The sequence below is a fragment of the Triticum aestivum genome, chromosome 1A (assembly GCF_018294505.1).
Source record: "Triticum aestivum cultivar Chinese Spring chromosome 1A, IWGSC CS RefSeq v2.1, whole genome shotgun sequence".
NCBI classification, from domain to species: Eukaryota; Viridiplantae; Streptophyta; class Magnoliopsida; order Poales; family Poaceae; genus Triticum; species Triticum aestivum.
In genome coordinates, this window is record NC_057794.1 from 190,214,750 (window position 1) to 190,235,888 (window position 21,139).

Below are 21,139 nucleotides of genomic sequence, written 5' to 3' on the forward strand. Positions count from 1 at the left end.
GCATATTTTTGCCGGTCAGAAATGGTTAATTAATCTCAGATTAATTAACGAGTCACTTACGAAAGTACCATTGTCCGAGACGTTGAACCGTGGGTTGTTCGCAGACTCGGTCGTGGGCCTGAGCCCGGGCCCATCTACCCGACGGCCTATATAAGAAGACGCTGGCCAGTGGAGTGAACCCTAACTCAGTTCACTCACTGCCTCTCGCACAACCCTAGCCGTCATCTACTGTTCCTCTCACTATGTTGCTTCCCGCGATCCCATCCCGACGAGCGCGTGCACGGTTGGTCGAGAGAGTAGGTGCCTCCGAAACCCTGTCGTTCGAGATCCTGCCCGGGAGAACGGCAATAATATTTTTGGGGAGCGTCTCGGCGCAACTGCTCCCGATCCGTCCCCAGCTCTATTCGCCTCTGCTTCCACTATTTCTCCTGCATCGACACCATGTCGATGACGCCGCCACCAAGAAGAAGGCCATGGACGACGCCGAGGCTGCCGCCGCTGCCACCGCGTTGGCCTGGTCAACCGAAGGGTATGATCTGTCCATCCCTCGTTTACTCGTACTTATGCTAGCCGTATATGTGCTGCTCATAGATGGTTCGCTTCTATGTTCTGTATGTGCTAGTATATTTAGGTATCGCTATGAGATGTATACCTTTTATGCCATGCTTACTGTTTACTCGTGGATTAGTCTAATCGGAAAAGTGCTAATATTTCCAACACTTCGTACCACACACGTCATTACTGTACTTACACGCCAGTCCTCACTAAGGTGGACGCGGCCTCGCCAAGAGTTATTTATTATTCTCCTATTAATTACAAAGCCAATGTTCACTATGGTGGATGCAGCCTCGTCAAGAGTTCATTATTATTCTCCTATTAATTACAAAGAGGTGAAATTGAGGCTTTTATCGTCAGCTCTAATTACCTTGAGTAGCCTTTATAACGATAGTAAATATATTTTATGAATGGCGGATACTGAGACTAGCCACAATGGGAGTAACTTCAGCAATAACTTCAAGTCCAACTCAGCAAATTTGTCTGTGTGACAATGAGTTAATGAAGAGAGGGGTAATCTAGTAACTTAGCTAGTTACTGTAACATCACATGTCCCAATGCAGTATGAGTCTATAACCTAATAAATGGAGCTTTGCATGACACCACACCTATGTTACTATCCACTATGAAGATAGTAACATATTCTAGGAATATGTGTATGTACTAGTGTATGTTACTCTTCATTGTGGCTAATCTGAGTGGGGCCTTCACACTCATGGAGGCTATTAATAAACCAACAAATTCAACAAAGAATGTCGTTGTTAAAAAGAAAAATGGGTCGCCTTGGACTAATTTGAAAGACTTCCTCCGCACCACAGACGCGGAGCGCCTCGCAAACTCCGGATAAAACTCATCATCTCATCATCATCCTCGATCCTAAACCCCGCCATTCTCCTCTGCTCCTTCCCCGTTCCCCATGGAGGTCTCCGCCTCCGCCTCTACGCCTCAAGCTCTCACCCTACTCACTTCCCCCCCTTGCTTCCTCTCTCTTTACCCTTCCGCCCGCCGGCACGGCCGCGCCGGCGGGGGAGGGCTCCTGCTGCGGCCTCCGCCTCAACGGAGGCTGGAGCTGGGGTACCGTGCCCGCCGCCCGGTGGCATGCTCTCTCAGCGGCTCGTCCTCCACTGCGCTGGACGTGTTAGGCGGCTCGGTGGTCGCCGCGGCCGCTCTCCTCGCCGCCTTACAGCTGGTTTGGCTCAGGTGGCGCGGCGCAATGCATAGGGAATCTCCGGAGGTGTGCTTCTTCTTGATACTAGTTTTATCCCTCTTACCTTAGTTCTGCTCTTTGAAGAATGATTTGAATTGAACTCAGGCTCCTCTTTAGTATATATGCATATGCACCGTAACTTAGATTATCGCGCATGCACATTAAATAAGACGGATTTGCTAATTCTCCAAAGCATTCAGAGACTAGAGCATCAAAGTGCATGTAAATTTTTGTACAAAGACACGATCATACAAGAAAGAGAAAAGATTGTACCCATTTTTTCTAATATAAGTGTGTTTTCTGTACAGTACACAAGTGGTCGTATTTTTTAACAGAATAAATAGAATTTTCTTGACTTTAAAACCAATTACATCCATATTAGAAAGATGCCAGTTCTGGGCCATCTAAGTGCAATTCGAGAAATTTTAGTTTTCCGATGTTTACTCCTCGAAGACAGGAAAGTTTATTGGGGACAAGTGTTGGTGATGTCAATGCTATCGGTAATGTCTTAAGTCCAAAGGCTGGATCCAAATTTGCCAGTGCTGATTCCTTTTTCTATAGATATTGGTAATTCTGAGGTTAAGGCATTAGACCAGTTGCTATCCCTTGATTGAAGACTTAGGGATATTTTTGGAGATAATGGAAGCTTTATTACCCCGACCTCTACATCCGATATGCATACAGCCCAATTATTACATGTTTATTATAAATTTACCAAACAATGGCCTCGCCAGAAACGGTAAAACCAAGACAATGAAACATCCCAACTACAGTTGGTAGAAACATGTAAATCAAGACAACTCTAATGACTAAGGAGCCTATCAGTCGCATGCCATCGGAACCGGGACATAAACTCCCTGGTAATCTATGTGAGCTGCTTGACGTGAAGCCACATCAGCTCCTTATGTTGCACCTTCTATAACAACGCCCATGACTGTAGCCAACTGGTACACGAGAGTAGCACCTGCATACAACATTGAACTTTCTTTTTGTCAAAAATAAAATCAATTCTGCATAGCCAAATAGACCAAAACACCATTGTAACCCCCGGCCACAATTAGTGTTCCTAGAGATTTGTCACCCCCCTGTAACCAAGAGCCAAATATATTAGAAATACTACTACAATGTGGTGTGATATTAAAGGCTCACTACACAGCATGCCGTGCAATTTGTGCCAAACTGCGATCAAGTAAAAAATGTTGTATACTTTTCTATTTGTAATAAAAACTACAATGAGTGCCCCCTTGTCATTTGCGCTTAACCAATTTGTCCTTCATAAGGACTACTTGTCTGCAAAGAAACCAGATGAATACTTTGATTTCCATTTTCATCGGAACCTGACCACATATCCATTAGTGCCGCATATATGAAGTATACAGAAAACACCCTTGTCTGTCTGAAGAAGATCCCACCTAAAGGGTCCTGTTCCAGAGTTAGTTGCATCCCTAGAACTCTCAGTACGATCTCATTTCAGTTTATTAAATTTTGGCGAATGAGAGCCTGACGGAAATCAATCAGCGGATTAGGCACTCCAATGACAGAGGCAACTGTGCGGAATAGCTTTGGGTACATATCTGAAAACTGCATGTCCCCGATACGTTTATCCTCCCCAAATCTCAATTATTCACTATTCTCCACACTAAACGAGCCCAGTTGTATAGAAGTGTCTTTTACTCCCATTAAGCCCTTCCATAACGAGAGTCCGTTAGTTAAGCTTAGGGATATTAGAGTCATTGGTAAGATTTACAATTGGCAAGACTATCCTCATCACGCTTCTCGAATCGGCATAGGCTTATAAAATTACTGAAAGCCTAATCACTTGCATTATCCATCATTCAGCGTTGTCGGATAGCGAGTAATCAGCATGAGGAGTTTTGGGCCGTGGTGTGGTCATCGTGTTGCTTGCAAAATGACGATGTAGCCATCTTGGCATTTCTCTTCTATGTTACTGATACGTCTACCATAGATGTATCCTTGAAAATTAGCATTGCTTGCTATTTCTCACAAATAAAATGAAATTGTGTTCATTGATTGAATGAGGTCAGCTTTGAGCCCTTATCTTTTTTGCTTTGGTGATGGATGCCTCACAAGGGATATACAAGGAGATATCCCATGGTGTATGCTCTTTGCGGATGATGTGGTGCTAGTCGATGATAGTCGGACGGGGGGTTAATAGAAAGTTAGAGCTATGGAGACAAACCTTGGAATGGAAAAGTTTTAGGCTTAGTAGAACTAAAACTGAGTACATGAGGTGCGGTTTCAGTACTACTAGGCACGAGGAGGAGGTTAACCTTGATGGGCAGGTGGTACCTCAGGAGGATACCTTTCGATATTTGGGGTCAATGCTGCAGAAGTATGGTGATATCGATAAAGATGTGAGCCATCAAATGAAAGCCGGGTGGATGAAGTGGTGCCAAGCTTCTGGGCTATTCAACCCGCCATGTTGTATGACACTGAGTGTTGGCCGACTAAAAGGCGACATGTTCAACAGTTAGGTGTAGCGGAGATGCGCATGTTGAGATGGATGTGTGGCCACACAAGAAAGGATTGGGTCCGGAATGATGATATACAGGATAGAGTTGGGGTAGCACCGATTGAAGAGAAGCTTCCAACATCGTCTGAGATGGTTTGGGCATATTCAGCATAGGCCTCCAGAAGCTCCAGTGCATAGCGGACGGCTAAAGCGTGATGATAATGTCAAGAGAGGTCAGGGTAGACCAAACTTGACATGGGAGGAGTCCATAAAGAGTGATCTAAAGGACTGGAATATCACCAAAGAACTAGCCATGGACAGTGGTGCGTAAAAGTTAGCTATCCACGTGCCAGAACCATAACTAGGTTTCGAGATCTTGTTGTTGTTGTTGTTGTTGTTGTTAGTCTTAATTTGACGAATGAAATGTGATTCACTGTGTCTGGTAGTTGTTTTCTAACTTGCAGTCATCTTCAATATTTGTCAGGTTTTACATACACAGGTCAAAAGCAATGTAAACAAGGCCCTCGGAACAACAACCCAATCCGTACATGATAGTAATGATGCATGTTGTGCAACTCATGAAAATAGCTTTTCAGAGCTATCTATTTCTGAAGGAATGATTATTAATGAATTGGAGTGCCGGGCTAGTATTTCGTGCATATATCCTGTAAATAAGACAACACAGGCGGTTTCTGTAACTAATCCAGGGGCAATGTTACACACATTAGTTGATGTATCTCGGCAAGAAGAAGTTGGTTGCTCAACTTCAGCAGAAAAAAGAAATTCTACAAAAAAAGTTATGGATGTTCTTGCAACGTCTTATTCCGGTCCACCAGGACAACATAAAAGCAAGTATGTCTCTAACAGAATTGGCTGGCAAGGTGGGCTCTCATACCAATTTTTATCCCTTTCAGAACTACAGAAAGATGCTCAAAATGGCAATGGTCTTGGTGACAGCCAAACAAACAGCAACAATGCTCATTTACTTCGATGCCATCAGAGTAATGATGATGAAAATATTGATTTGACATCTCTTTCATCCTTCAAAAGAACAGTGGAATGCCCTCTCAATTTTGTTCCGCAAGCCAGTATTGGAAATTTGTTCAGACCAAGAAAAGCAATTGAGTTTGCTGATTCATATGTAGGGGGCTCTCATCTGACACCAGGTTTAACTTTGGAATTTAAGCACTCTTCTTGGCACTTCTGCTGATATCCGTGATTTCTTCCCTTTCCTTATGAGCATACTCTATATTCAGGGAAATTAGCTCTATTTGCATGCTTAAGGGAGGGTCCTGCCAGCAAACAACAGAAAGCAGTGAAAGACCATGATGATGCAAAAACTATTGGCTGGAGTATTTCTGATATACTGAACAAAGAGAATCTAGATAAATTCATTCCAGCGACAACAGCTGGAATAAACGGCACAGTGGATACATCAGATTACATGAGGCGATACAAGAGTTCTTTAACAGATGGAAGGTATAATATTTGGTAGATGATTTTAACATATTGTCCCAGAGCAGGCCTTAAGTTACTGTATGTTATATCCATTCAAATGTAATCTTTCCACATATCAGTTTTTCAGTTGACACATCAATTTGGTATTGTCAGGTTGAAGGACTGTGTGGATTTGTTGGAAAGCATGGAGCAGAAGGGATTGCTTGATACGAAGAAGGTGATTAATTACCTGTTACGGTTTAGCTTTTGTAATGTACTCTTCAAATTTCTCATTTACATCTGTTTCTTAGATCCACCATGCCAGCTTTTTGAGTGCATGTAAAAAACAAAGGGCTGTTATGGAAGCTGTTCGCTTCTGCCGATTGATTGAAAATCCGAAAATGAGCACCTTCAATATGCTTTTATCGGTTTGTGCTAATTCAAAAGATTTTGAAGGTAACTCATCAGCTTTTCTTGTCAGATGTGCTCGAGTAGAAGATGAGAATTGAGTATGACCAAATGGTTTTACCTTTACAGGGGCCCTCCAAGTTATGGTGCTCCTAAAGGAGGCTGGGCTAAAACCCGATTGTAAACTTTACACCACATTGATATCAACTTGTGCAAAGTGTGGAAAAGTTGATGCGATGTTTGAGGTAAGCACATAAGACAATCAAATTCTCACCCTTATTAACAGTGCCAGCTCCTGTTTGTGACCATGAGGGGAAGGCGGCCATCATTTGCTCTACCTTTTCCAACCTCATGGGGATTACTATTATTTTGATCTTAGCACCATTGTTCAGCAGATTGATGATCTTGAGGCTCTCTCTGTCTTTCTCGTTTGAGGAAACTTATTGTGCGGTTTGCTAGCAATCCAGTTGATGGTTGTAACGGTCTCTTCACCAAAAAATATTGGGATATTATAAAAAATGACTTTAATAAACTAGTCCAAGACTTCTTTGATGGGTCGGTCAACCTGCAAAGTATTGATGATTCCTTCATCACCCTTGTTCCAAAAAATTCCAACTCTGAGGGTCGCGGTGTTTATCTCCCTATCTCCCTCCTGAATTCTTGTATTAAGCTTATCACTAAAATTTGTTCCAATTGCCTTTAGAAAGTCATTCTCTCTCTGGTTTCATTAAATGTTGCATGATCAAAGACTGCCTCGCGCGGAGCTTCGAATTCCTTCACAAGTGTCATCAGTCTAAGACATACATTTGTTAAGCTTCATGCACTAGCCAACGCAACCAAAAGTCTGAACTGATAGAAAGGGCTAGGCAATCCACATATACACATTAACACCCCCTCTCACGTGTGACGCGGGAAGTCAACACGTGGATAGATTCAAGAGGTATGGCTCAAGAGGCCTATACGTGGACACAAAGGGGGGCAGCAGCAATTTTTAGATAAATTGCGAAAGCCAGGACTTGAACTCAAGACCTTAGCTCTGATACCATGTTAAGCTTCATGCACTAGCCAACACAACAGTCCGAACTGATGGAAAGGCTAGGCAATCCACATGTACACGTCAACAACATTGTCGTTTTTAAGCTCGACTTTGAAAAATCTTTTGACACGGTGGAACACTACACGATCATCTCCATGCTTAACAACTATGGCTTTGAGGATTGGATGGATCAACTCTCTCCTCAGCTCTTGCACTTTTGCTGTGCTTCTTAATGGTGTTGCCAGCAAGAAATTTTGCCAGCATGGCTTTAGGTAAGGGGGGACCTCTTTCTCCCCTTGTCTTCGTGTGCTGCTGATCTTCTGCAAGCAATTACCAGCAAGGCTTTGTACCTCGATCTTCTGCATTTCGGTGAGGACTTCCCTATTGTTTTGTGATGCAAACATGTTCTGTTCAACTTCTATGTCTCAAATGCCTTCTGGAAAGCTTTGGTCGATCTGTTGGCTTCGGGTTAATTTTCACAAGTCCTACATCCTTCACATCAATTCCGGAGGATAAATTGGCCAATTTAGCTGGCCTGATTTTCTGTAAAGGGGGTTGTCGGTCAACCGCCCACCAGAAGAAGTGTGGTCGGTTTCAGACACAAATTTTTCCCGTTTTAGCAACTTTCTACATTTGGCACTTTCTGTATATTGCAACTTTCTTGTTCTGGTAACTTCCAGAAAATGCATGTTTAACCTTTCAGAAAAGTTATCTCTTAAACCATTAAGCCGATTGATGATCCTCCCATGTCAGCATGTTTTGACAACTTTTTTTCGTTAGTACTTGCCAGATTCTTGTCACTTAGGTACTTGCCAGGTTATTGCCACTTAGTTGCGAGTACTTGCCAGGTTAGTAAAACTTCAATACACACCTGTATAGATATTGCTTCATGGTACTTGTGTGGGTTGATGCCGCCCTCTTTTGTTGGTAACACCTGAAAACTAACTCTCTTGCTATGCGTAAATGTTGCATTGTATAAAAACACACACAACTATTGCCTGGTAAATGTACATAATTATCGTGACAACTGTTCACTGCTAACATGCCAACTATGTTGACATACCCTGAGAACTAGTGCCGACTAATTTTTTCCACCGAAACATGACAACTGTTACAGTATATGTGGATTGCACTAGCCCTTTCCATCAGTTCAGACTTTTGGTTGCGTTGGCTAGTGCATGAAGCTTAACATGGTATCAGAGCTAAGGTCTTGAGTTCAAGTCCTGGCTTTCACAATTTATTAAAAATTGCTGGTAGCCCCCCTTTGTGTCCATGAAGAGGCCTCTTAAGTCATACATGAGTTTCGCGCGCTGTCGCTCTCTTCCGGTTGCATGTGTTGACTTGCCTTCCCTGTCACACGTGAGAGGGGGTGTTACAGTATATGTGGATTGCACTAGCCCTTCCCATCAGTTCAGACTTTTGGTTGCGTTGGCTAGTGCATGAAGCTTAACAACATGGGATCTTGTTTTGATGGCCTCGTCGAGACGAACTCACTGGTGAAGAAGGCTAACCAGATTAACAGTTTGTGAGATAAATGATCTTGAAAATTGGAACTTAGCAATTAATGCAATGATGTAAGTGTTAGGTGGGAGATTAATGCATGCATGCCTTTGCTCTCTATTAGGAAAAAATGCCAATGGGATGCCGCAACATGGGAAGACAAGGATGCATAAGTAAAATTGAACTTGATGCTGCCCTTAGATTTTCCGTTCAGAAAAATCTGGACTCAACTTTCGGGATTTTAAACTTTCAGAAATTTCAAATTTGAACTTCTGAAAAAAATGAATTTTCAGAATTTTTGAACTTCCAAAATTCAGAAATCATTAACTTTTGAATTTGGGGGGCTTACCTACTTAATAAAACTCATCCAATTTCAAATTTGGAAAGAACTTTCAATGCACAAGGAGAAAACGTTAAGAAAAAAGCCACAATGTGTGTGCCCCACTCTAGGAAAAGAGGGGTTGAGAGAGATAGAAATTGGTGCCCTCGTGCGCGTCCCGAAAGGGGAGCGGTCCACCTCAGCGCATGCGCAAGGCAGGCTTTTTGGGATGTAAGGGTAGACAGTTTATTTTTGTAGAACAATAAGGGTAGACAGCTAGGCGGGCGCCGACCATCCACGCTAGCACTCAAAATTGCCCCAGAGTGCAACATCTTCAATATAAATTAGATGTTCAACATTACATTTGGCAGACAAATAGATAGACTAGAACCAATCAATGATCACCATGGCCGGAGCCCTGGAGGATACCTACCTTGGACACATCGAAGAGGACATCCTCGAATGCGGCTGCTGGTACGGCTGGTGCGGATGGGGCGACGGCTTCCTCTCTAGCATAAAACATGTGTCGTGTTGGTTCTTCCTAGTGATTGCCTACTGCTGCTCCGCTCGATCGTGAGCATCACAGGCCTTGCACTTCTCGTACTTGGCTCTGGCAAAGTGACGGGCAACGAGCACCTCCTCCTTTGCATGGGCGCCGTGATTGGCGGAGTGCACCTCTGCTTGGTGTGGAGCGGCGAGCGCCTCCTCCTGCTTGGCTTGGGCTGCAGTGGCCTTCTCTCCCTTGGTAGCGGTGGCTTGCTCTTGGCGGCGGCATGACGGACACCTGATGATATAGACATCGCGATGGTTGCTCCACGCCATTGCTGATTTTGATCCAAAGTGCATTAGGTGGCTAGGGGAGGTGATCAGCATCGGATCAAAGTAGAGGGGAAGGGGCTGGTGGGGAACATCTTTGGGAAGGCGAGGCGGCTGGAGGGAAATCCCATTGGGTGGCGATGCGGTTGTCCGCGGTCAAAATGGGTGGGTCCAGGCTGTCAGAGTCCCTACTCTGCCCCTCGATTTGGAGACGGCCTTGGAGCGGACGTCCAGACGCATCTGACCCAAAGTAGAGGTCTGCATTGGAGGCCTAAAAGTGTTGGAGTAGGGATCCGTCGATATGCCCTAAAATTTCCTACTTTCCTTTCACCTACCCGGGGCTTCATTCCAGATGGGCTATCTGAGCATCTCCAAATGGCCCATGGGCTCCAAGAGAGGCTGGTGGTGCGGCAGCAGGCCCAAGCGCAGGTCCGGCCCAACAACAGAGGCGGAAGCTGGGGGCCCACTAAGAGTCAGCATCAGCCGAGACCAGAGAGGGTGCAAGTTTTGCGGACATCGGTGAGCTCGCCATGTGTGACTGGTGTGAAGAGGCCGAGCCCGACGACTAAAGCTGGTGTGCGCTCCATGAAAGCAGCCACCTGACACATCCATTCTCGCATGGTGGAGGATTCCTCTAGGAGAGGCACGATAGCCACGTCGAGGTTTGTGTGCAACTCGCTGCGCCTAGTCACAACTGCCTGCTGAAAGCTAGTGTCAGTGACAACTAGACGGTTGGCCGCATCAGCTTCATGTGCCTGAACATGGGCGTTAGAGGCGGGGTCCCGGGTAGAGGGGAGTGTGACGTGAGAGGCAGCGACGGAGATGGGCGTTGACTGTGCCCACCAAAATTGCCATCCGGTCGGCTCGAAGACCGGGTGAGGTCCCACAGCATGTCCCCGTTGCCGGAGGCCTAGTCATGACCGTTGTGAACTCTACCGCCAGTGTGAAACCCATTCTCACGGTGGTCCCTATCATGGTGGTGCTGCGGAATGTAGCGAGGATGTACGTTGCCGTCAGGACCTTGACGACCTGAACCACTCACGCGGGAGGAGGCGGCGGTCACAGCTGTCAATCCAAGAGGCGGTGGAACACCATCAACCGACCCCAAATGTCGGACAAATGGGGCCGCCGACAGGATGAACGGGGCAGTGCCAACACTGGTCGTGTAGCAAGTCAAGTGTTGTGTTGGATAAATCCTCCTCCTAGATCATGAGGGATCTGCAATAGCTGAGATAGCGTTTGGGAGGAGTGTGGCTGTTGAGTGGTTGGCTCGGCTCGGCGGTGGTGGGGATTGGCTGGAAGGAGTAGAAGTTTCGGTGGTGTATTTCTTCCTATTGGAGGAGAAACTCGGCCAGGACGGCGTGGAAATGGAAGGCTAGCTCATTTAGCCGGGCAACATAGAAGTCATGAGCTTTACCGTTGCATGAAGCTTGAAGAAGAGCAGCGATGGGGGCAGAGTCCAGTCGTATTTTGGATGCAGAGAAGGAGATACATAGGGGGTATGATGTAGGGTAGGGACCCTAGATGGCCTAATCTTTCACAACTTGGAGGGGGATTCAATAGGAGCACACAAATCACACGAGGAAACACTCAAAGACAAGTCCAAATCACACATCCACTAGATCAACAATCACACAAGATCTACAAGAGTACAAACCAACAAAGGGAATTTGGAACAAGAGTATGGTTCATCTCAAATCCAAGACGAGATGAGGGTTTGACAATCCTACGATGGAGATTCTTCTCCACAAGAGGAGGTCTTGATGATCCACTAGGGATTCTTCTCCAAGGGAGGCCTTGATCTCCAAAGGAGAGGGGTAGATATGAGCAAAGTTCTCTCTAGTTCTTCATCTATGCTTTGCTAACCCTAAAACGGACGTACAAGACGAGTATTTATAGTCTAGGTTGGCGGAAGGGGTACATGGGCCGTGGTCCTACTCACTGCGCATAGGTAGGCCGGAAGTTCCGGGCTATCCAGAGAGTTGGCACGCCTTGGGGTCATCGAGGCCGGAAGTTCCATGGCAGGCCCGAAGTTCCGGGGAGGTTCCGGACTATCCATAGAGTTTGCATGTTCTGGTGTTGCTTCGGGCTGGAAGTTCCAGGGGCTTCAGATGCCTTCTTCTTGGAGTTTGCCAGCATCTCCTCGTCCGCTCCTCCTTCAACTATCTGTTGTTGCGGTGTTGGAGGTTGCTGGTGGTGGCTTGTCTGAGTCATGAGGGGGGTGGGTTGTTGCACCAATGATGGACGTCGGAGCTGATGAGCTGTGTGTGTGTGTGTGTGAGGGGGGGGGGGGGGGGGCGCTTGGCCATGGCAGGGGCCGGGCAGGAAGGCGCCGGCGATGGTGCGGGGGCTGGGTCTGGAGGGGTGAGAGGAGAGGGGCCCACCCAACAACCCTCGGTGTTGAGTGTCATTGTTATTTAGGAAACGTAGGATAGCGTATGATTTATTCTACCTTGCCTTGTACTCCAAGATGACTTTGTACTCCTATATATATATATATATATATATGCCCACGAGGCTCAAGCAATACAATGAACTATTCCATCAAATCCCTCTCTCCCTTCTAACATGGTATCAGAGCCAAGAGGTCTTGAGTTCAAGACCCGGCTGACGCAATTAAATTGCAGCCCACTTTCGGTCCATGTTTAGGCCCGAGGGAGCCACACGTGAGGGGGAGTGTTGACGTATAATGTGCTGCCTAGTCTCTTCCATCAGATCGGTCTTTTGGTTGCATTGGCTAGAGCATGCACTTCTACACTCGGGTTTAAGCTTTTCTTCTGGCCTCTCTTGTTCAATGTAGCATGTAGCACTGGGAGGTGGGAGCCGTTATTTTCTTGCCGTGTATACATCCTAGTAAATATTCTCTATTTTCATGAAATTTTACTGTCGGGGCCTCCCCTACAGTTTTCGCTCATAACAAAAAACAAATTCATATGTGGGGGTTCCATTTATATCTTGATACTGTACCTCATGTTATCCATTATTCTGCACTTATATTTTAGGTCTTCCATGAGATGGTTAGTGCTGGAATAGAGCCAAATGTTAACACATACGGTGCACTAATTGATGGCTGTGCTAAAGCTGGGCAAGTAGCAAAAGCATTTGGTGCTTACGGGATCATGAGTTCAAAGGTGAATTGTTCTATCTCATGATTTTTTATGTTTTCATAAAGGGAAGTGGTAAGGGAGGCCCATACAGTTGTTTTTTTTTGAAATAATAAGAGCCCGAACTCCCATCTGTGAGGACTTGAACCTGGGTTGCTGGGTTCACTCTCCTAGCCAAGTGAGCTAGGCTCACTCAGGAATTTTTATGCTAGATGTGCTTCATTTCACTTGTGCTGTAGATGTTTTTTTTTTGAGTCGTTGTGCTGTAGATGTGAAGAAATTGTTCAATTAATAAGCCTCTGCAAGCATCTTCATGCTTGATGAACTTACTCGGTCGTACTTGCAGTAGAAGGTGAAGCCAGATCGAGTTGTCTTCAACGCTTTGATCAGTGCATGTGGTGAATCTGGAGCTGTTGCTCGAGCTTTTGATGTTTTATCAGAAATGACAGCAGAATCCTCAGAATCGAAAGGATGCAAGCCAATTCTTCCTGATCATGTCACAGTTGGAGCACTCATGAAGACATGTATTCAGGCTGGCCAGGTGTTTTTTACAGACTAATTTCTTTTCAGAAATGCAAAGCAGAAAATATGCTTCCTATATTGAAAATCAAGTTCTGGAAACCATTCTGTTGTGTAGGCTGATCGAGCTCGTGAGGTTTACAAAATGCTTCAGGAGTACAGTATAAAAGGTACTCCAGAAGTTTACACAATTGCACTGAGAAGCTGTAGCTTGACTGGCGATTTAGGGTTTGCATTGAAGATCTATGAAGATATGAACAAGATCGGAGTTCAACCTGATGAGGTGTTAATGTTTAGTGGAAACATTAAGGGATATGTAATGTGCTCCCCCCCTACAGCCTATTTGACTTTTCTCTTTGCTTAATGCCATGTACTACAGATGTTTCTGAGTGCTCTAGTTGATGTGGCCGGCCACGCTAGGAGGGCTGATGCTGCTTTTGAAATAATCAAAGATGTAAGAGCAAAGGGATTTCATGTTGGAATCATGGCATACAGTTCCTGTATGGGCGCTTGCTGCAATGTAAGTTCTTTGGCAGATTGTTTGATGGAAAATTACCTAAAGGATTGAATTTTGACTTTTGTGTCTATAGTAGTCCTAGAAGTTGCACATTACATACTTAGCTCTGTATTCAGCTTGCATCCATGTACTTTTGATCTGAAACCATTTCTATTATCAGAGTTTTTCTTTTGCTCATCCTGATCTGATCGCCATTGTATCAGGCCAAGGACTGGAAAAAGGCGCTGCAGCTATTTGAGGAGATCAAGGCTATCAAATTAATTCCAACAGTCCCGATGATGAATGCTTTAATTACTTCCCTCTGTATGTGTACTCTTAGAAGGAAATGCAAAATATTTGTTCACTTACTACCTATTATTTTCTTAAAGAGAGAGTTGCACCAGATGACCCTACACTTGTAGCAGCTTGTTACCACTAAACTTGAATGTGAACTTGGTATGGTCCCAAATATGTCAACTGTCACATACACTATCTTATTTAAGTGTTATATGTCAACTGTGACAAGATCAATTCACAAGTTTAGCTGAATCAGAATTTCTTAAATGATTCAATTTGAAAATTTAGGCATGCTAGTGGCACTCCACAATGAGTTTGCAAACCTGCCAAGTTAATTTTCGAATTAAGGGACCTAATGTATTATACTTCAAATATAGGTTCTTCATGCAATTCTTTCCTTGAACACGCATGTATTTCATTTCCTCCAACTTCTTATTTTGTTACTCCTATCTTTGAACTTGGAAAGAACAATGATTTCAGGCTTTAATTAACTACATGATGAAATTGCAGGTGACGGCGATCAAGTTTTAAAAGCTGCTGAGGTCCTTAATGAGATGAAGGAACTACGTGTCCGTCCAAATGAGATAACCTATTCGGTCTTATGTGTGGCTTGCGAAAGGTAAAGTATAGCAAGCACTGGTCGTTTCAGACTATTCTCATGATATTCTTGAGATACTAACAGTTGACCTGCAGAAATGGTGAAGCACAACTAGCTCTTGATTTATTTGAGCAACTAAAAGTAGATGGTACTGGCCTCAATCCCACCATTGTCGGTTGTCTTACTGGTAAGTTTTGTTGGTTGGTACTGTATGGAAGAACTGGAATTTTCATTTTGTGCTGAACTGACCTGTTTTTACCTTTCTTGTGTCTACTGCTGCTAGCAGTTATTTTTCATCTGTGTACTGTTTTTCCTTTTGGTGGCAATCGTTCATAATGGAATACCTTTTTCTTCAGGTTTATGTCTACAAATGTTTTCCTATGATCTTTCACTTGGCAACATCATTGTCAGATTCAACCAAGGGAAGCCACAGATTGACAATAAATGGTACACGCATTGCTGGACTCTATAAATTCAAATAAATTTGCATGCCAAGATTCTTGTTAATATGTAGTTTATGTTGTAACTTTAGTCAATTCATTGTTATTAAGTAGTATTCTATAGCTCATGTTTACAGATACACGTAAAATTGCAACTTAGCAATACATTCAGATCTTATAGATGCAAGCTTTACCATAGGAATCCACTACTAGGAAAGACTGCGTTTTTTTTTAAATGTGAACTGAATTGCAAGGTACATCTTAGATTATTTTGTTAGTCATGCTTTAGTTTGAGTATATTGATCTCCTACCTTTACCCATGAGGTAAAGTGTTGAGAAGTTATTATTGGTTACTGGTATTAGTATTACCCGAGCCCATTAAGTGTCTGGTTTGTTGTTTAGAAGGAGTCTGAGTTGGTACAGTTCTAAACTTGTAATCTTGGTGGTTGACATTATAAATAAGCGGTGTGGGGTCCTAAGGGCACACTGTTTACCCTAATCTTTATCAAAGCCTCGTTCATATTTGTTAGAGTTGTATATATTTGCCGTGTAATATCCAGCTGTATACGGGGTTTTCTGCATATATTCCACACCTGTACATGTGTATATATCAGGCCACCTGGAAATACAAGTTGCTTATTTCCTAACATGGTATTACCGCCCTAGGTATTTTTTCTGCACCTGCAACTCGTGCTCCCGATCGAATTCTTTTAGGTCCCCGATCTCAGCAAACTGCTCATTGTCTGCTCTATCCCATAGCTAACCTCCAGCTCGCATCCAAGCCATATTGTCCCCTCGTACTATCACCCTAGATATTTCCCCGCATGTGGGCAACTGTTTGCGAGCATGGAGTTCTGCTCCACTGACAAGATACTGGAGAGGAACACGGAGAAATATGGGTTGCCGCCGAGTCTCAGTCACTGGACTGCTGTTCTACTACTGGTTAGGCCTATGCGTGCTATGGTATGGAGGGAACATAGAGGACAATCTACGGCTTGAATCCATATCCAATCAGGAAAGAGGCATCATGCTATGGAGTACAATTGGGTTCTAATATGGAATCAATAGATATAAACTTCAATTATTACTGGTACCATATATATAATCAGTTCTGTAGTTTTCTTTGTCAGAAGCTTATATTTGTTGATTCCTTTGTAGGACATCCTCAGCAATTATGGTTTTCCGTCAGGCAATCACCGCTGGTCTGCTACCCTCAAGCGATGTTTTATCTCAAGTGCTGGGTTGTTTGAGGTTTCCTCATGACAGTTCATTGAAAACCACTTTCATTGATAATATGGGAATAAGTTGTGATATGCCACATCACCCCAATACAAATTCACTGTTGGAAGGATTCGGTGAATATGATATTCGTGCTTTTTCAGTATTGGAGGTAGAGATGCTATCTTTCTATGAAACCATGATTCCATTTCAGTATTCTTTAGGTATTAAAGCAGCATTTATTGTCACAGGAAGGTGGCTTGTTAGGAGCAGTTGCAAGCACTTCCACAAAATATAGTCAAATTGTCATTGATGCAAGAAAGTCAAACATCTACACAGCCGAGGTTTCTTTTTTCTTATTGCATGTTACTTTCATGAAAACTACTTTAGCACTCTTGTTTGAATTTATGCGATTAGGCCATTGCGGAAAGTAGACGGAGAAGCGATGTTTGATAACGAGGTTCAACAATTAATTTTTACATCCCCAGGACATGACTATGAGTGCTCCTTTCCATGTGCTAAATCTACAACCATTAGACGCATCTCGACCATCCCACCACGGCCGGTCCAGTCCCCCTACCATGGACACTCGGATCATCCCCTTCATGATCTTGTGTCTAGCTTACTAGTTTTGTCTAGTTTACTTTGGCTACCCCAGAGTGCCTTTATATATTATTAGGCCAGTGTTACACCTGTTCGATTCAACACCTAACCTTTGAAATATTGAGCTGTGGTGTGCGTGTATAATTTTAGCACTGGGATTATGTGTACATACTTACTACTTAGTGCTTGTGGTAGAAACAACCATAAATATTAAGTGCGTCGTACGTACATAGTTGATTCGGAAGCATAGTATAATCCTTTTTTCTAGGCACTAGAGTATGTAGAATATACAGATATTTCTGGGATGGAGATTTTTGCAAACATTATGGATAACGTCATATGCATGGAGTATGTTTATATGACAAATATAAATATATACTCCCTCCGTCCGAAAAAGTTTGCCCCAAGCTTGTCCCTCAAATGTATGTATCTAGCACTAACTTGATGCTAGATACATTCATTTGAGGGACAAGCTTTTTCGGACGGAGGGAGTACGTATGTGCTGCATATGTGATGTCATACATGCATCATAGGGGGGTTAGCAATCATCGATCTATGGATGTTTCCATGTAGCTCACCAATATGGAGTATATATACTACTCCCTCTGTCCGGAAATTACTTGTCACTCAAACGGATGTATCTAGCACTGAAATACATCTAGATACATCCATTTTAGCGACAACTAACTCTGGACAGAGGTAGTACTATTCTTATAAAAGGTACTACGGTGTATAGCAGTACGCTTATGAAGTATATATACTTTGAATTGTGATATTAAGTAGGGAGTACATGTACTTCTAATTGAAGCTAGTAAGGAGTATATATAACTATATCAGCACTTTTAATTGCTGTATCAGACTATCTGTATTTAGACAAATCTAAGACAAGAATTTTGGGACAGAGGGAGTATATGTTAATATTCTTATAGATAGCCAGGAAAAAGATGGCCATGATGTCAGCCAATGCATCATGCATAGTTCATATTCATACATTCTACATATTATATTACGTCTCAGCAAGTAGACGATGGAAACGAAGCAATATGTTCTTCCGGCCGCATATCGCTTGTCGAAGGCGCAATTGACAAGCGGTGGATTATTGTGATATGTAATACAACCTTTTTTTATACTTCTTCCGTCCGGAATTAGTTGACAGTCAAACGGATGTATCTAGCACGTCTAGATACATCCGTTTGAGCGTCATCTAATTCCAGATGGAGGTAGTATATGGTAGGAGCTCTGCGCATTCTTTTAGAGAGGGAGAGTATATGGTGAGAAAGAGAGGGGGGAGGGAGGGGAGGCTCTTGGCACAGTGGTTTTCTTGACTAAGCCAACCCCTCTCCGACAGCCTGCCCATGAAGAGAATTCGCCTCCTGGCGAGAAGCCACAGAAAGAACCTGCATTTATTCTCCGACAGCCTTCAAGATGGCATCCAAACATATTGGGACCGGAGAAAAGGAGCCCTGAAACTGGATGGCGTATGCGGAGCTAGCCGTGTACTCCCTCCGTTCCAAATTACTTGTCTTAGATTTGTCTAGATACGGAGGTATCTAGCACTAAAATGAGTCTAGATACATTCGTATCTAGACAAATCCAAGACAAGTAATTCGGAACGGAGGGAGTATGTGTCATCCTCTGTCCACCGCCACGTGACCATGTCCTTACCCTCAGGTGAAAGGGGTATGTCCCGACTTCCCGAGTCAACATCCAAAGATGGATAAACTCGTGAACCTGCTGAGCCGTGCAAATGCTCCTGAGTGGATACCCTGAAGCACCCAGGGAAGTGAGATGCTTTTGTGCCGCAGCATCTCGAAGAAGCTGGGAGCGGTCTCAGCTGGTGTCATGTCATTGAGCCACCTAGACATTATTGAAGCATGCACATGCAACAATAATTTGGAAGGTTGCCAATTGTTGCCTGGAGAGGCTTGCTAACGGGTTATAGAAACCAACAACCCAATATGAATTGGATGGATCATGGATTGATCCAACGTCTGGCGCTCTGGGTGCCCAGGCACCTAAGTGCCCAAAATATTTTACCTATACAATACTTACTATATAGTACATACTTATATTTCACATTTGTCAGGTTTCTCTTCTATCGACATTTAAGTCTTTGAAGCATCGACTAGCTGCAGGTGAATCCGAAAGTATTCCTTGATGCCTAAAATAGTTTATTACTTTGTCTACAATAAATTTGTTGTAGAACCGTCTGTAGAATAATAAATACACATTATATTTCTAATATTTGTTGTTAAATCGGCCAAAGCAGACATGTAGAATCTGAAACTGTTTTACACAACATTATTGGTAAACTAAGATATTTATTCTGACATAGTCCAATTTATCCCAATCTTTTTGTCTGGTTCCGAGTTGCTGCGGCTTAGATGACTTGTGCTGAATCAAATCTATCTAGGGAATTATAAGGAACTTGCAACTTATTGATAAACTTTGTATTCCCCCCGTCCGGAATTACTTGTCGCTCAAACGGATGTATCTAGCACTGAAATACGTCTAGATACATCCATTTCAGCGATAACTAATTTGGGACGGAGGTAGTATTAATCACCAGTTTCTAGTTCTAGGAGGAACCCTCCAAGCAACTACCAAATAGTAGTGTGATTTCCATGTGCAAATAGAAGAAGACTTCAAAAAATTATAGTGTAATTCACATCTTGCTCCCTTAGTTCTAATTACACGTTATGACATGCAGGTGCAAGGTTACCAAATGTTACAATTCTATTACCCACCGAAAAGAAACAAGTTGATCTTGATGAAAGGGAGAAAACACTTAAACTTGCTGGAAGGTGAAAATCACATTTCATTTCTTGAATACTTGTCCTATACTATATCAGAAATTTTCGTTTAATAATTATTAAGTTAGTCTCAGCTCTGATTATTTCATTTGCTTGAAAAGCTACTGTGCCAACATCTACAAATATCATAATCTGCTGAGTCAAATAGAATTTCTCTTTTGTGCCTTGCACTTGTCCAATAAGTCTGAAGAGACTAATTTGGATTGTGACATACAGAGTCGGGCAAGCAGTTGGCTCCCTGCTGAGAAGATTAGGAATTAAATATCAAGGCGAGGAGTCCCACGGGAGGATGAGGATCAACGGCCTCACATTAAGAAGGTGGTTTAACCCAAAATTTACAAGCGCACCCTCCACAGGAGCTCCAGTTGAGTTGCTTCCACTGCCCTCGCGGTTAGCGAAAGGGATTGCTGATCAGCAGCGTGATATCAGAAGCCTTTCTCTATAGTGCAGGTCTTACCTTTTCTGTGTCCCGATTTTTGTGTATGCCAAGAAGGCAATTACTCTTTTTTTTAGAACGTTGACACTTTATTAATTAAGCAACAAAATTACTACACGTAGTCTTCCGGATACAGTCCGGAGCGCATAATGAAAAAGGGTGTGTTTAGTGCACATCTAGATGTGCTTTAGTTATTGTATATCTAAGTGAGTGAATCAAGCATAAAGCGGAAAAGAAAAAAAAATATCCACACTGATCTCAATGTAAGATCAATGACATAGGACTTAGATGTGTAATACTTATGGCACATCTAGACGTGGTTTAGCAAAACTGAATGAAAAATACAAAGACTAACTCAGTTTATCCAAGACTTGTACATGAGCCAGAAAATTAAGGTGTCGGCGAACGTGCTTGGAGGCCGCTGAAGAGAAATCCCTTGCTGCAAACTCGATATCAGCAATAACAGAACCAGCAGACGAGTGATCCCGGGTCACGGAGTTGAGCCGATGCACAAGAGATAGCCAATCAGAAGCAAAGACCACGTTCGATTTTATCTTTTCATCATGAGCCAAATAGACTGCCCAGCGGAGTGCAAGGGCTTCAGCCAATTCAGGTTCCAATGCAGCAGCGAGGTGCTCCGAACAAGCCGCAACACATTGGCCAATATGATCAAGCGCCATGACCCCCACGCCTTTTTTAAGAAAAACTTTCGGTCTACTTATCAACTGTCAAGGTACTGTCAACGTAGTACAAAGAATACCGGAAGTAAAAGAAAGACATCAAGTTTCATAGGACTACCTAGCAATGACTAAGCACTGGAGCAAGTTGAAGGCACCGTCATCGCTCCTCCTTGATCGGAGCCTG

At 43.5% G+C, this 21,139-nt stretch overlaps 1 protein-coding gene across 3 annotated transcripts; it reads left to right on the forward strand.

Moving 5' to 3' along the window:
* Window positions 1-1,391: 1,391 nt before the first annotated feature.
* On the forward strand, window positions 1,392-20,537 carry LOC123042998 (pentatricopeptide repeat-containing protein MRL1, chloroplastic). Of its 3 annotated transcripts, XM_044465334.1 has the most exons (20): window positions 1,394-1,789; window positions 4,720-5,032; window positions 5,150-5,401; window positions 5,492-5,714; window positions 5,847-5,910; window positions 5,984-6,128; window positions 6,210-6,325; window positions 12,754-12,882; window positions 13,205-13,396; window positions 13,493-13,657; window positions 13,754-13,894; window positions 14,095-14,194; window positions 14,678-14,786; window positions 14,861-14,952; window positions 15,122-15,212; window positions 16,364-16,595; window positions 16,675-16,767; window positions 19,113-19,161; window positions 19,737-19,830; window positions 20,056-20,537. In XM_044465334.1, exons 1-20 carry the CDS (start codon window positions 1,472-1,474, stop codon window positions 20,282-20,284), a joined length of 3,147 nt encoding a protein of 1,048 aa, XP_044321269.1. In that variant the 5' UTR covers window positions 1,394-1,471; the 3' UTR covers window positions 20,285-20,537. The 3 variants fall into 3 exon arrangements, with proteins under 3 accessions (XP_044321278.1, XP_044321269.1, XP_044321262.1); XM_044465327.1 differs by having other exon boundaries at window positions 4,720-5,401; XM_044465343.1 differs by lacking the exon at window positions 19,113-19,161 and having other exon boundaries at window positions 1,392-1,789; window positions 4,720-5,401.
* Window positions 20,538-21,139: the final 602 nt, after the last annotated feature.